This window comes from Lampris incognitus, chromosome 13 (assembly GCF_029633865.1).
Source record: "Lampris incognitus isolate fLamInc1 chromosome 13, fLamInc1.hap2, whole genome shotgun sequence".
NCBI classification, from domain to species: Eukaryota; Metazoa; Chordata; class Actinopteri; order Lampriformes; family Lampridae; genus Lampris; species Lampris incognitus.
In genome coordinates this window covers 16,256,594-16,271,347 of record NC_079223.1, presented here as the reverse complement: position 1 = coordinate 16,271,347, position 14,754 = coordinate 16,256,594, and the positions used below count along the sequence as shown (strand labels likewise).

General features: G+C 45.8%; 1 protein-coding gene across 1 annotated transcript in view; it reads left to right on the top strand.

Annotated features, from left to right (window-relative positions):
• Positions 1–510: 510 nt before the first annotated feature.
• Positions 511–14,754, top strand: part of slc3a1 (solute carrier family 3 member 1) — a 17,668-nt gene continuing 3,424 nt past the window's right edge. The window contains exons 1-7 of the mRNA XM_056292081.1: positions 511–772; positions 2,531–2,710; positions 3,431–3,573; positions 3,769–3,894; positions 5,824–5,943; positions 12,793–12,917; positions 14,123–14,324. Of these exons, the coding sequence (XP_056148056.1) occupies positions 544–772; positions 2,531–2,710; positions 3,431–3,573; positions 3,769–3,894; positions 5,824–5,943; positions 12,793–12,917; positions 14,123–14,324 (1,125 nt within the window). The 5' untranslated portion in view covers positions 511–543. The remainder of the gene's footprint in view (positions 773–2,530; positions 2,711–3,430; positions 3,574–3,768; positions 3,895–5,823; positions 5,944–12,792; positions 12,918–14,122; positions 14,325–14,754) is intronic.

Here is a 14,754-nt window from a genome sequence, read left to right as displayed (position 1 = left end):
AATTTAGGTTAAGGTTAGGCATGTAGTGCTGATGGTTAAGGTTTGGGGAATGAATGTGGTCAGCGAGGCCACAAGTCAAGGACAGAAAAGCACGTGTGTGGGGAGAGAGGGAACGTGTGTGTGTGTGTGTGTGTGTGTGGTGGAGAGAGAGGTGGTGAGAGAGAGAGAGAGAGAGGTGTGGTGTGGTGTGGAGAAGGTGGGAATGGTGTGTAGGAGAGTTCTGCACTCTGACCCTCTCACTCTTAACTTTGGGTTGCTGCTTGTTAACATCCGGCCATCTCTCCAGTTCGGAAATGAGCATACTTTAAATTCCGTGCATTTGTACAAAATTTCTTACTTTTTTTTTTTGCAATGAAAAACCAAGAACACGACCTCCAGGGAAGCGTCGGCATCGAGCTAGGGTTGTCGATCGAAAACGCGGGCTTCAGCGAGGAAGGCGGCGATGAGAGCGCCGGCGGGGACAGGGACCGGAGGGACCGCGCCGGGGTCACGCCGGAGACGGGCGCCGACGACAAATACGCGCAGATCGCGCCGTACGCGGGCATGCCCAAGGAGGTGCTGCTGCTGTACTCCAGCCAGGCCCGCTACAGGGTGCCCCGGCAGATTCTCTTCTGGCTGACGGTGGCGTGTACCCTGGCCCTGGTGGCGCTGACGGTGACGGTCATCGCCCTGTCCCCCCGCTGCCTGAGCTGGTGGCAGGCGTCCCCGGTGTACCAGGTGTACCCCCGCTCCTTCAGGGACTCGGACGGCGACGGAGTCGGAGATCTCAAAGGTACGACGACGCGTGTATAGGGGGCCCGGTAGGAGCGTGATTGCGGGTGCTCATCTTGAGAGAAAGGACAGACGTGTCCAAAGCTGTGGCTTGGGGGTTTGTATGTGCAGACGAAGCCTACTGCACACCCAAAACTAAACTAACTGCTCAGGTGTTTTTCATTTACCTGCCTGTGAACGTGGTGTAATGACGTCACGGCCTGACGTCATACGTTTGGCTTTCTATATAAAATGCAACTTGATTGATTGCTGTTTTATTTGAGGGTTGGTAACCAAACAAATCTCATTTCAGCCTTTAGTCTGCTCGTCTTTATAATCAGCTAAGCGTATTTATTGTCAGTATTTTATTTTATCTTGTTCTATTTTGTTGTATTTTTTTCTGAACTGGAGGTGATGGGGGCCAAAAATATTGGGGGTGCTCAAGCTCCTCAACCATAGTTTACTCTCATATGCACCAAATCTATAATGCATTAATGGATGTATTTGTCGGTAGTTACCTTCAAATTGATCGAGACGACATAAGAGAGGACGTCACCAGAAACCATTAAAAAAAATAAAAAGAAAGTCAGAATTAGTGTTAGTCCTTGTATTAAGAGACCCGAGGCTCCAAGTCTGTTTTGAGTTACAGGAGTGGGGTTACCCTTTTGTTTACTTTTGGGTCACAGATTGTGCCTTTAACTCGTTTGAATCTCTCAGTGGAGGTAAAGAGTTAATTTTGCGTATACTTTATCACTATGTATCAGTTTATCGCCACTTATTTTCTCCATTCCCTAACATTTACTTCTTTAGGTATAGCTCAGGTAGGAGATTAGGGATTTTGTGCACGGCCCTCATTCAGCAATCCTTTATATGTACAAATGTATTCATACACACCCATGGAATTTTTCTTATTAGCTGTCATGATTGTCTGACAGTTAGAAGCAAAGCCAGATGGCCCCCCCCCTTTTTTTCTCCCCAATTGTACTCGGCCAATTACCCCACTCTTCACTTCCGGTTTCCCACCCGCAGACACGGCCAATTGTGTCTGTAGAGACGCCCGACCAAGCCGGAGGTAACATGAGGATTTGAACCGCTGACCCCCGTGTTGGACCCGGGCACCTCAAAGCCTGATGGTTATTTGCAATTCCTTCCCCCTAACATCTATTGTCTACCTAATGCAACGAGCCATCACCTAGGCTGGCAACGACATCAGTGTTAGCCAGCTGGTGTCTACAGTCCGGGGTTACCCAGGTTCTGCACTGGTCTCTGAGCCAAACTTCAGGGCTAAAAACATCCTATGGGTGTGTAAGAACACATTTGTACACATGAACAATTGATACACTCTGCCTTTGCTATGAGATTGGATAATGATCATAGGAGCATAGTGTCGCAGTGAATGTGTTTATGACTCATTTTAGTGCACACTCCATTCTTGTTCACATAATGGTGACAGGGGAAATGAAGGAATCTGCACAAATAAAACATAACGTCCCTGAAACTATGATTTCTTTGCTTATTTTTGGCTGCTTAATGCAGCAGCTACAATTGTTGTTGTTTTTTTACAACTACTAAGCTTCCCTTTCTGTCTAAATCATCAAAAACTACATCTGTGAATCAAGTCTAGTGTAGCAGTGTAGAATTTTTTTTAGTGAAACCCCTCACGCCCCCATACTGAGAATACAGGTTTCTTTCTTTATATGACCAAACTTCTGCTGCACATCCACTGCAGCCCCCCCCCCATATTTACTCTGCCTTTCATTCCTCATTATTTCATTGGCAGGTATCCAAGAGAAGCTGGATTACTTTCAGTACCTAAACATCAAGTCGGTCTGGATCAGTCCCTTCTACCGCTCTCCCATGAGAGACTTTGGCTATGACGTGGAAGACTTCATGGCCATCGACCCACTCTTTGGAACGATGCAGGACTTTGAAGAGCTTCTGGCTGAAATGCATAACAAAGGTATGCAGTTGGGGCAGGCTGGTGATCAGATAAGTGCTTGTTTGTGTGCATGTGTATGTGTGTGTGTGTGGGGGGTTGTATGGCTGCATGAATGTGTGGGATGGGAAGGGTTTCATACGGATTTCCATTTAAGAAATTCTCCATTTCCGACCTGGGCCGGTTCACCTCTGCTTAGACGATCTGGTGGTTTCAGACTCCCCCAAGATCACCATATCGATACCGAACTTAGAAAGCACACCTGCTCGACATAGTCCATTACAGCACAGAGCTTCCCAGCTCATTTGAACCACCAACCTCAGCCTCCCTGTAACTTGGATTACAGTGCCCGGCGAAATTCTCCATTTCCATGCGTGGCACATTATAGTTGGAGGTTGGAGAGACATGGGCTCAGTCAGTTAGTTGTGTCTGTAAGCATCCGCCAGGTGAACCGACAAGATGCTGAATCCCTACCAGCTCCATGGGAGCCGTTGCTGTAGCTGACCCCATCCTCTGACCTTCTTGTGGAGGATGGGCTGAGCAAAAAGAGACTCACCCTACTTGCATCAATCCCATGTCTTCTTTTTTTCTGTCTGTGTATTCGGTAAAACTCTGTTGTCGTTATGTACTAGAACTGTGTCGTTTGAAGTTCTGCTGTTTTCTATATCAGGATCTGCGTATCTTACCCTGCTAAACTTTAGTCTGTCCACCTGATTACCCTTTCGCCTCCCCCATCGCCTTCAGGTCTGAAGTTAATCATGGACTTCATTCCCAACCACACCAGCGATCGCCACCACTGGTTCAACCTGAGCCGCACCAGAGACGAACACTACAAGGACTACTATGTGTGGACCGACTGCAATGCAACCGCGCTGCCAAACAACTGGGTTCGTACATAGCTGGCTGTGTCTGTCTGCCATGTAGGTCCACATCTGTCTTCCCTATATTCCAGAGTTAACAGGCAGATGTGTAAAGCAAGTTGCTTTGACAAGAGCAATGCCCCCCCCCTTTACAGCCACCAAATACCCCTCAAAACTCACTATTTTCTCTTCCTCTTTCTTTTTTTCATATCTCCCTCTTAGGTGAGTGTGTTTGGAAACTCGTCATGGACCTATGATGACGTTAGAGGACAGTGCTACCTGCACCAGTTCCTCAAAGAGCAGCCAGACCTCAACTTCAGAAACCCACATGTTCGCCAAGAGATAATTGTAAGGCTGTAACTCGCACACCCACTCGCTCTCTGTCTTTTTTTAACTCTCTCTTTATGGGACTCCTTCAAGGCCCTCGCCATTGTTTTTATTCACATGCAAGTCACGAGGTTTACTTTCTCTGTACAACTGACTTGTGACTAAAACCGTTTATGTTGCCTATTAAATGTTCTATGTGGGGGCGTCTGGGTGGTGTGGCGGTCTATTCCGTTGCCGCTCAACACAGGGATCGCCGGGTCGAATCCCCGTGTTACCTCCGGCTTGGTCGGGCGTCCCTACAGACACAGACACAATTGGCCGTCTCTGCGGGTGGGAAGCCGGATGTTGGTGTGTGCCCTGGTTGCTGCACCAGCGCCTCCTCTAGTCGGTCAGGGCACCTGTTCAGGGCGGGGGGGAGTAGAGTGATCCTCCCACGCGCTACGTCCCCCTTGCGAAACCCCTCACTGTCAGGTGAAAAGAAGCGGCTGATGACTCCGCATGTATCGGAGGAGTCATATGGTAGTCTGCAGCCCTCCCCGGATTGGCTCGGAAAATAGGGTAATTGGCCAAGTACAATTGGGGAGAAAACGGGGGGGGGGGATTACAGCATCTATGTTTTTCTCCCTTTCTGTTTATAAGTAATAGTTGCTGACAACCAGATACTCAGTTTTGTATTTAGTTGTTAAAATGGTTGGTTGCCAACTTCTTCACATTACCTTTAAATGAGTAACCCTTCTCTGTTTTCCCAGAAAGTTTTACTAGTTCATCTGGACATAACGGGGGGGGGGGTGTCTAAGAGTACGTGTGTCACCATCTTACGATGCTGTGATTGCAACCATTCCCAAATCCTCTGTGAATAATACACATGGCCATTGAAACTCCAGTTAACGGTCACGGCAATTTGCATATGAAACCGATCGTTGGTTTGGGTCATTATGCCACTGTGTTGTTTATAAGGGTGGGGATAGATACCTGCAGTCAGTTGAGACAGAAGACGTCACTTACATGAGTAATGATCACGTGACTGGGAGGTTCGTATCCCAGACTCGCCGTAACCGGTCGCGGCCAGAGCGTCCACGGGGTAAGGCATTCATTAGGCCACCCTTACCCGAGGGATAGTGGGTGTAGATAGGTGTAGTGTTCCGGGACTCGTCGCTCTCCAGCGACCCCTCTGGCCCATCCGGGCGCCTGCAGCCAAGCAACCGAAAGCATTCTCCCTACGTCTCCTTCGCGGCCTGAAGGGGATGCAATCCATGCGAGGCTTCAGCGTGTAAAACAGCGAGAGCAGCCGACGCGCGTTTGAAGGAAGCTGGTGTTACGACTATCTCCTTCCTGTGGAAACGTGAGCCAGGGGAGTTATTTGGCAAGAGTTCCGGCCATATGCCACTGGGTTAATGGTGGGGTAAGGGGAAAAACTAGAAATACATTTATACAAAGACGAGTAATGAGACATTTTTCTCAATAAACATTGTGTCCAGGTGAACTGATTCACCTTTCTTTGATTTCCTCACCTGGATTATTGAGCGTGCATATAGACACCTTGTCTTGTTTTGTTGTACAATGGGACGTGCAGACCAATATAGACTTGGGATGCGTTCGTGTGCATATACGGTCCTCTGTAGCAGTAGACGAAAAATAAACAAAACTGAGGGAAATCGATTGAGATTCACTTTTTCAGTGTACCACTGGAACGGGAGCACAAACGAGTACAGTCAAATGCTCTCCCCCTCGTTACCCTCCTGCGGTTATTATTCACCGTCTCATGTTTATGTGACCGGTTATTTTCTTGCCCGGTGCGGGATTCGACATGTGGCGTACTGCACCACAAGGCGACGTCACTAACCGCTCGGCTAAAGGTTCAGACCCGTTAGCTAGGGGCTAACGTGTCTTATTAGTAGTTTACATTTATTTATTTATGTATATATATTTTTTGCGTGCTCCCTTTTTTAGGACATCATTCGCTTCTGGCTTGGAAAGGGAGTGGACGGTTTCCGCATGGATGCAGTGAAGCACCTCTTCGAGGCCGCACACCTGAGAGACGAACCGCAGGTGGACCCACACCAACCGCCCGTGAGTTTTGTCTCGGGCACCTCATGACTTGCGTCAAACGTCAAAGTCTAGCTCGGCTACACGCCACGGTCTGCTCCAGCTGTCGTCGCGCTTTTTGTAGCTGATGGTTTCCCGCCGCTAGGCTTTTAATTGTCACTGTCCCTCTGCTGGGGAACTCTCTTTCACTGTTTAAAGTTGACATCTGGCAATCAAAGCTGGGGGAGGATGTCTTCTCTTATCTGCCATTTGAACAGGAGTGATCTTGGATAGCAAAACAGGTGCTGGTTCATGCACGGTACACCACAATATCCTTTTGCAGAAGGGAGGTGCCTAATGCGGAACCAAGCGAACCTCCAGTGACGTGCACTCAGAGATGCTGCTGGACACACATAAGATCAGCGAAGAAGAAGAAAGCAACATTTAGATGCCGTTTTCATTTTGTAGGGATGGGGGCTAACTGTTAATCACCAAAACTTTGTCAGCTTGGACATTCGGGTGGCGTGGCGGTCTATTCCGTTGCCTAGCAACACAGGGATCGGCACTTCAAGTCCCCCGTGTTACCGCCGGCTTGGTCGGGCGTCCTTACAGACACAATTGGCCGTGTCTGCGGGTGAGAAGCCGGATGTGGGTATGTGTCCTGGTCGCTGCACTAGCGCCTCCTCTTGTCGGTTGGGGTGCCTGTTCGGGGAGGGGGGGGGGTAGCGTGATTCTCTGATTCTTCTGCGCGCTACATCCCCCTGGCGAAATTCCTCACTGTCAGGTGAAAAGAAGCGACTGGCGACTCCACATGTATCAGAGGAGGCATGTGGTAACCTGCAGCCCTCCCCAAATCAGCAGAGGGGGTGGAGCAGCGACGGGACGGCTCGGGAGAGTGGGGTAATTGGCTGGGTACAACTGGGGGAGAAAAAGGAGGAAATTAAAAAAACACAAAAAAACTTTGTGAGCCAAATGTACACAAATATGTACATGTACAGAAGAACCACAGATACTCAGACTTAGGGATGGGTATCGTTAGGATTTTATCGATACTACTACTCTTATCGGTACTGCTTATCGGTTCGGTACTTTATCGATACTCGTATCGGTTCTTTTTGATGATTATGCAAGAAAAAAGACAAGAACAGAATCGACATTGCTTTATTATTCTATTATATAACTTTATATAAATATAAACAAATATTATTTATTCAGCAGCAACAGCAGCAGCAATGTTTTAAATGCGTCTGAATTATACACTTTATAATCAACATTCAACAACAACAAATAAGATAAAAAATAAAAGTAAATAAAGATAAAGAAAAAAAATATATTAAAAATAAATTTTTACAGCAAAAGGCTAACGGAAGTTCAAACAAACAAGAACCTAGAACATTATCCTAACAGTTCTTCTGCAGAAAAATCAACATATCTGCCTTCTCCGGCAGGAGTCGTGATCTCTCCTGACTTATAGTGTCCCCGGCTATTAGCCTAGCTAACTCCGTATCTATGGCTTATATATTTGTAGCTAAACAATTAGCTTAGTAATTATATTTTATGTATTGGCCTATTCGTAATAATTCGTTATTAGCCTAGCTAGCTCCGTATCTATGGTTTATATATTTGTAGCTAAACAATTAGCTAAGCAATTATATTTTATTTATTGGCCTATTCGTAATAATTCGTTATTAGCCTAGCTAGCTCCGTATCTATGGCTCATACGGCTTACCTGCAGTGGACGTGGATGGAACACTATGAGCAAAGCAGTGGAAAACGCCGCATTTCTGCAGATTAATACCATGTTTCGACAAAAGATGTTTCGACAGATTGCTTGTATTGCCACCCTTACTGGCAAATGATTTGTTGCACTTGTGGCAACGAGCGTTGTTGTCATCGACTTTTGAAAAATATACCCAAACTTTTGAACGTTTAGTTCTCTCCGCCATGATGAGCACTTGAGCAGAGCTGTCTGTGCGTGTGTGAGCGAGTGTGTGGAGCACAGCACAGCCCCGCCCCTCGCGCAGTAAGAGAGAGAGACAGAGAGATGGAGAAAACGGCAAACAAGATTTATGTTCGCGACGTTTAAATTCTTCGAAAAACACAATTGCCACAATATAAATCCCACTCCATGATTTCTCGAGTACCTACCGACTACCAATAGCAGAACCGAAAACGTCGGATCTTAAAAATGCTCCGGTTTTTACTAATTTAGAACCGGTTCCCGTTTAGAACCGGGTTTCGGGGGGCATCCCTACTCAGACTGGGGAGTTGCTTCGCATAGCCACGGTCCCAAACTGTTGGGAAATAATGGCGGCCTCAGATCAAACCATATGTCACGCAAAGGCGATAAAAGAAACGTTCAACAGAGAAGGAACATCGTTACAGTTTTCATTTTATTATATATTACTGACGGCTATCACACCACATTTACAATGAGATAGCCATCGGCTCATCCATAACTGCGATAACGCAACCCTGAATAATCAGACGTATATTGGAAGTGTTTAGGCCCGGCTTTAGTGGTGTGCAATGTTCAATGATGGCGTGTATTCTCATGGCAGCCGTTAGCACCAGCCGCTCATATGTACTTGATAAAAGCCGGCATAGAAGGTAAAATAATGCAATTCGAAATGCCAGCAGCGCACAGTTCTGTTTTGTCAGCTGTCTTTTTTTCTTTGTCACATTTTTTGTGATGTATTGTTGCATTGTTTGGCCATTACTTGACTCTTTATCACCACTGTTTAGCAGATAACCGCTGACTGAAGCCACTTATCTCCCAGAGAATCCTGCTGCTTTATAACATCTTACATGGCAGAGTGCGGACTTCTATTGTCAAAAGATAAGAAAACAGCACAGCACGCATAAGTAGGCCTTTTGAGGCGGTTCGAAGATAAGATTAACTTTATTTACTGTATCCCTGTGGGGAAATTGTAGTCTGGAGTGCGATGCAGACTCAAAACAGTACAACAATGAAGACTTCAACAGTGCAGGTAACAGAAAATATAACTACCGTGCAAGCTGGACACGTAGTACATGGTGGGTAAGGCTTAAGAAATTAACGCCCGCGCTATCTGAGTAAAGGACAGCGATGAATTTATCTGAAAACTGTCAGTTAAAGTTAAAATAATCTGCAATCACACATCCCACTGAACAGCGATAAACAAACAACTGACTACAGTTAAATGCAATTGACAGTCGAGAGTGAACGTTTAAAGTGGCGGCAAGCATAAAAACGAGAACAACGCTGAAGTGGTAGAACAAACACATCTTTCCACAAGCGAGTGGGAGATTTCCAGCTAGGATGTTGTAGTCATGCCGTTGTAATATTTAAAAAAAAAAGTTTTTTTTTGGCTGATGGTTGGGGTTCATCTAGTATCCCGGTCTGAGAATGTGCCGCTGTGGCTGATCACATGGCATTGCTGTTCCATGCAGATCTGAACTCCATCGTAAGAGTCTTTGTTCCGTGGAGTAAGCTGTTATTTCTCACCGTGGAGCGATTAGCAGAACAGAGGCATATTTCACTGGATTAACAAGTCAGTGAGATTTACCATGTGCTTCAGCGTTACACTCAAGACTCACTGACTGGTCTATGGACTGGCGACTCAATGGTTTGCTGGCGGTTGCGGTGTTCCACCCAGGCTGACCGTCCTCCTGGTACGATCAGGCCTGTCCACAGAAATGGCTGGGCCTCTGAAAAGGTCCAGTGAATGCCCCCCCCCCCAAAAAAAGTCTCCTACTAAACACATGTAAACTGAGACTTACCCAGTAACGGGGGCTACATAGGCATACACACACACGCACACACACACACACACATATAATAGTAGAACTCTTTGACACAATTAAACACACCAAGGATAACAAAGATCTGCTACACTTACACCACACATTTCTTAGTAGGAAATGCAACTTCTTACCTTAAGGCTTCATCTTTGCCTCTTATACAGCCGTCTTTCTTGTCTTACTGGAAGCAAAATCCTTTGCAGTGTCTTGAAAGTCCATCTGTTTAACCAGTTCACACTCAATGGCAAGTATTGCCTTTATCATTGCTTATATTTGGGATGAACATGATTATTGTTGGCCTCCATTTCAAGCCCCCCCCCTCCCATGGGCGGCCCTGGGTACGATTAAGCAATAACACACAAAAGGTTGTTTCACTGGGGATTTAACAACAACCAGGAGTCATTGCGAAGGCACAACCCAAAGCAGTAATATTTAGGCTTTTTAAAAATGATCCGATTAGTCTGTTGTGATACCTTGAATGCTGAGGTTTATAAAACCCCACTAGATGTTAAATCTGTGTTTTTTCCCAAGTAATACAAGTAGTCTTGTTTTGAATCAGCATGTTATATTTATTTCGACGGGATAGCGGTTGCAGATTTATCAGGTAATGTGCGGCAGCTTTTTAAAAAGAACCCAGAACAAAGTAATGCTATCAGTATTGTAATTGCTGTTGACCTTGTGACCGAATGGTTTACTCACCAGATCCTTCTGGTGAGTAATTATCTTCTTTTTTCACCATTTTACCAAATCTTAATTTCCTCCGCCTCTTAATTTCCCATTCTGTCTTCAACCTGTACTTCTCAGATTTGAGGATCTGTATCGGCACATATTCTGCCAACAATTCTTGATATCTCACAACAATCAGTACTAGTTATTAACACATTTACACTAGATTGTGGATTTTTTCTTAACAAAACCTACAGAGAGTGGCTTTGATGGAACTCAACATAGATAATGCTACATCAGTGAAAAGACAGTCAGAGATGAGGGAAATGGTGTTAAAGGTGTCACACAGATACAGGTTATTCAAAGTGACCGCAGTGCAATGTCTTTCTTTTACCCTTTTTACCAAACCAGACAAAGCAAGGTTAACCAGAGGAAATGCAATTTGAAGAAATTTTGCAAATGGTCAATTCATGGACAGGATCTCAAGGCACAGTCAAGGTGAGGAGTGTGTCCATTTTGGGAACCTCAGAATTGCATCTCTGCTGTTCGCAGATGATGTGGTTTTGTTGGCTTCATCAGAACGCGACCTCTAGCGTGCACCGGAGTGGTTTGCAGCCAAGTGTGAAATGGCCGGGATGAGAATCAGCATCTCCAAGTCTGAGGCCATGGTTCTCTACCGGAAAATGGTGGATTGCTCCCTCCGGGTTGGGGATGAGTTGTTGCCTCAAGTGAAGGAGTTCAAGCATCTCGGGGTCTTGTTCACAAGTGAGGGTAGGATGGAGTGGGAGATTGACAGGCGGCTCGGTGCAGCATCAACAGTATTGCGAACGTCGTGCCGGACCGTTTTGGTGAAGAGGGAGCTGAGCCAGAGGGCAAAGCTCTCAATTTACCAGTCAGTCTTTGTTCCAACCCTCACCTATGGTCATGAGCTTTGGATAGTGACCAAAAGGGTGAGATTGCGGATACAAGCAGCTGAAATGAGTTTCCTCCGTAGGGTGTCTGGGCTCAGCCTTAGAGATAGGGTGAGGAGTTCGGACATCCGGAGGGAGCTTGGAGTGGATATGCTGCTCCTTCACGTTGAAAGGAGCCAGTTGAGGTGGTTCGGGCATCTGATTAGGAGGCCTCCTATGCGCCTTCCTTTGGAGGTTTTCCGGGCACGTCCAACTGGGAGGAGACCCCGGGGTAGAACCAGAACTTGCTGGAGGGACTACATGTTCAATCTGGCCTGGGAACATCTTGGGATCCCCCAGGAGGAGCTGGAGAGCGTTGCTGGGGAGAGGGATGTCTGTTTGCTGCTACTGCAGCCCGACCTCGGAGAAGCAGCTGATGATGAGATGAGATGGGATGAGATGTTCCAGATTGGTTGGTCCAGATGACATACCTGTGGATGCATGGAGGTGATTAGGAATGATGGCAGTGGAATTTTTAACTAGATTGTTTAACACAATCTTGGAAAGTGAGAGGATGCCTGAGGAGTGGAGAAGAAGTGTACTGGTATCAATTTTCAAGAATAAGGGCGATGTGCAGAACTGTAGCAACTACAGAGGTATAAAATTGATCAGCCACAGCATGAAGATATGGGAAAGAGTAGTGGAAGCTAGGTTAAGAGTAGAGGTGATGATTAGTGAGCAGCAGTATGGTTTCATGCTACGAAAGAGCACCACAGATATGATGTTTACCTTGAGAGTGTTGATGGAGAAGTATAAAGAAGACCAGAAGGAGTTACATTGTGTCTTTGTGGATTTAGAGAGAAAGCATATGAGAGGGGACTGAGAGAGGAGGTGTGGTATTGTATGAGGAAGTCGGAAGTGGCAGAGAAGTATGTAGGAGTGGTGCATGATGTGTATGAGGGCAGTGTGACAGTAGTGAGGTTGGAATGAAAGATGGGTTCAAGGTGGAGGTGGGATTACATCAAGGACTGACTCTGAGCCCTTTCTTGTTTGCAATGGTGATGGACAGGTTGATGGACGGGATCAGGCAGGAGTCTCCATGGACTATGATGTTTGTGGAAAAGAGGAAGGCCAAAGAGGAAGTTTATGGTTGTGGTGAGGGAAGACATGCAGGTGGCTGGGGTGACAGAGGAAGATGCAGAGGACAGGAAGAGATGGAAACAGATGATCCGCTGTAGCGACCCCTAATGGGAGCAGCCGAAAGTAGTAGTAGTAACCTTTAGTTGTGAAGCCTGCAACTTTACCTTCAGGTTTGCTGTAAGAAGCTGCATTTTCACCTTAACCGTTCTAAAACGAGCTTTAATAAAGGTTAGTTCAGTTAGTATTTGAATTTAGTGTTGATTGAATGTTGACCTTCCTTCTACATTGAAAATCAGAACCCTCAGCTGACCACCTCAGTCATGGATCTTGAACATGATCACAGCCTCACTCGGCAATTGTTACAACTTAGTTCAACCTTCATCGATACCCATTTTATATTCCTTGGCACTTGTAGGAGTCTATAAACTCGGAGTGGCACCTCCACCATGACTACACCACCAGTCAGCTGGGGCTACATGACCTGCTGAGGGAATGGAGGGCAGAGATGGACATCTACAGCCGTGAACCTGGCAGATACAGGTATGGGAACTGTACAACACATAAACCACTGTATACATTTAAGTCAAGTCAATTTTATTTGTATAGTCCAATATCACAAGCTAAAAATTTGCCTCGGGGCTTTACAGCAATACAGCATCCTGTCCTTAGACCCTCGCATCACATAAGGAACAACTCCCTAAAAAAAAAAAAAAACCTTTAGCAAGGAGAAAAAATAGGAAGAAACCTCAGGGAGAGCAACAGAGGAGGGATCTCATTCCCAAGATGGACAACGTGCAATGGATGTTGTGTGTACACAATTTACAGAATACAACATTTAAAGAGGATAGCAGAATTATAAAATATATGAAGAAAATGATGAGGAGGATGCCACCGGAACGGCCCAGGACCCGAGCCACGCAACCAGCATCACCACGCAGACAAAATAAATAAATAAATAAATTTGCCATATTGTCTATGTCAACTCATACTGTAAAGGCAGACAGAATAAGTCAATATGCTTATTGCTGACTTTGGCTAGTTTATTTCTGAGGTCTGATTCCTTAAAAGCAGGTTTTATGAAATCACGTAACTATGTCCACACCCTTCTGTGTCTCCCATCCTGTTTACATCTGATCAGTGTCAGCATTACTTTGAGTCATCTCTTCATACAGCTTGTATGCGTACCATGGCTGAACTGCATCCAGATGGCATAGAGGTCAGTTCACAATGCAAGTGGGTTTGGTCCTATGACAATTTTAGCCAAAGTCAAATTTTTTGAGATTCAGGCATGACAAGTGTAAACTGTGTAGCCTTGGACAGTTTCTACTTTACATATAAAATATCCCACTGAAGCCAAATGAAACTCAAGTCTCCAACACAGATGTGTTTCCAAAGACACTTCCTATCCCCCAGGGGTCAGCCCCATGTTTCCTCAGCCCTGTGGGTTAGCTATCAAATAGGTTAGCGATCGGTTAAGGTTAGCTATCGGTTAAGGTAAGCTATCAGTTAAGGTTAGCATTGGGTTAAGTTTAGCGTTGGGTTGAGGTAGAGGTTGAGGTTAAGGTAGGTTAGGTTAAATTTAGATAAGTTCAATGAAATAGGGTTGAGGGAACATAGACGTGCTCCCTTAGCATTCCGAAGGGTTCACCGCTTCTACAAGCTAACTGTCCCACTGGTTGAACGGTGGCTGCTTATGGCTGAGAAGCAGTTTGCTAAACACTGCCTCCTGTCTGTCCCATTGCCAGGTTCATGGTGACGGAGTCCTACGATTACCATGAGGTGGACAAGACCATGATGTACTATGGCACGCCGCAGGTTAAAGAGAGCGACTTCCCCTTCAACTTTTACCTGCTTGACCTGCCTCACAACACCAGTGGCTTTTGGGTTCATCGTCTGGTCGACCTCTGGATGGCCAACATGCCTGAGGGTCAGTGGCCCAACTGGGTGGTGAGTTGATGTCAGACTTCATTGTATGAGCTCTCTAAATAATAAATTGTTAGAAACTAGAAACAGAAGCACTCACAAAGCACAACCCTCTGTCAAGGCTGAAGAGTTCCCCTTTAACAGCATCCTACACCCTTACTTTCTAGTTATTACACCTCCCTGGTGGATGTCCCACTGAAAACATGTAGGCTGGATGAAAGTGTTTGAGAAGTGGTTATGGTGATTTCAATTGGCATTGTGAACTGAATTACAAGCATCATCAGCTCTCTCTATTTAAGATTTCAAATATTCTGACATTTATTTTTATGGGTTTAACTTAAGAAAATCAACACAATAACTTCAAAAGTAAAGGGAATTTTGTTACCTCTGGCTTGGTCGGGCGTCCCTACAGACACAATTGGCCGTGTCTGTGGGTGGGAAGCCGTATGTGGGT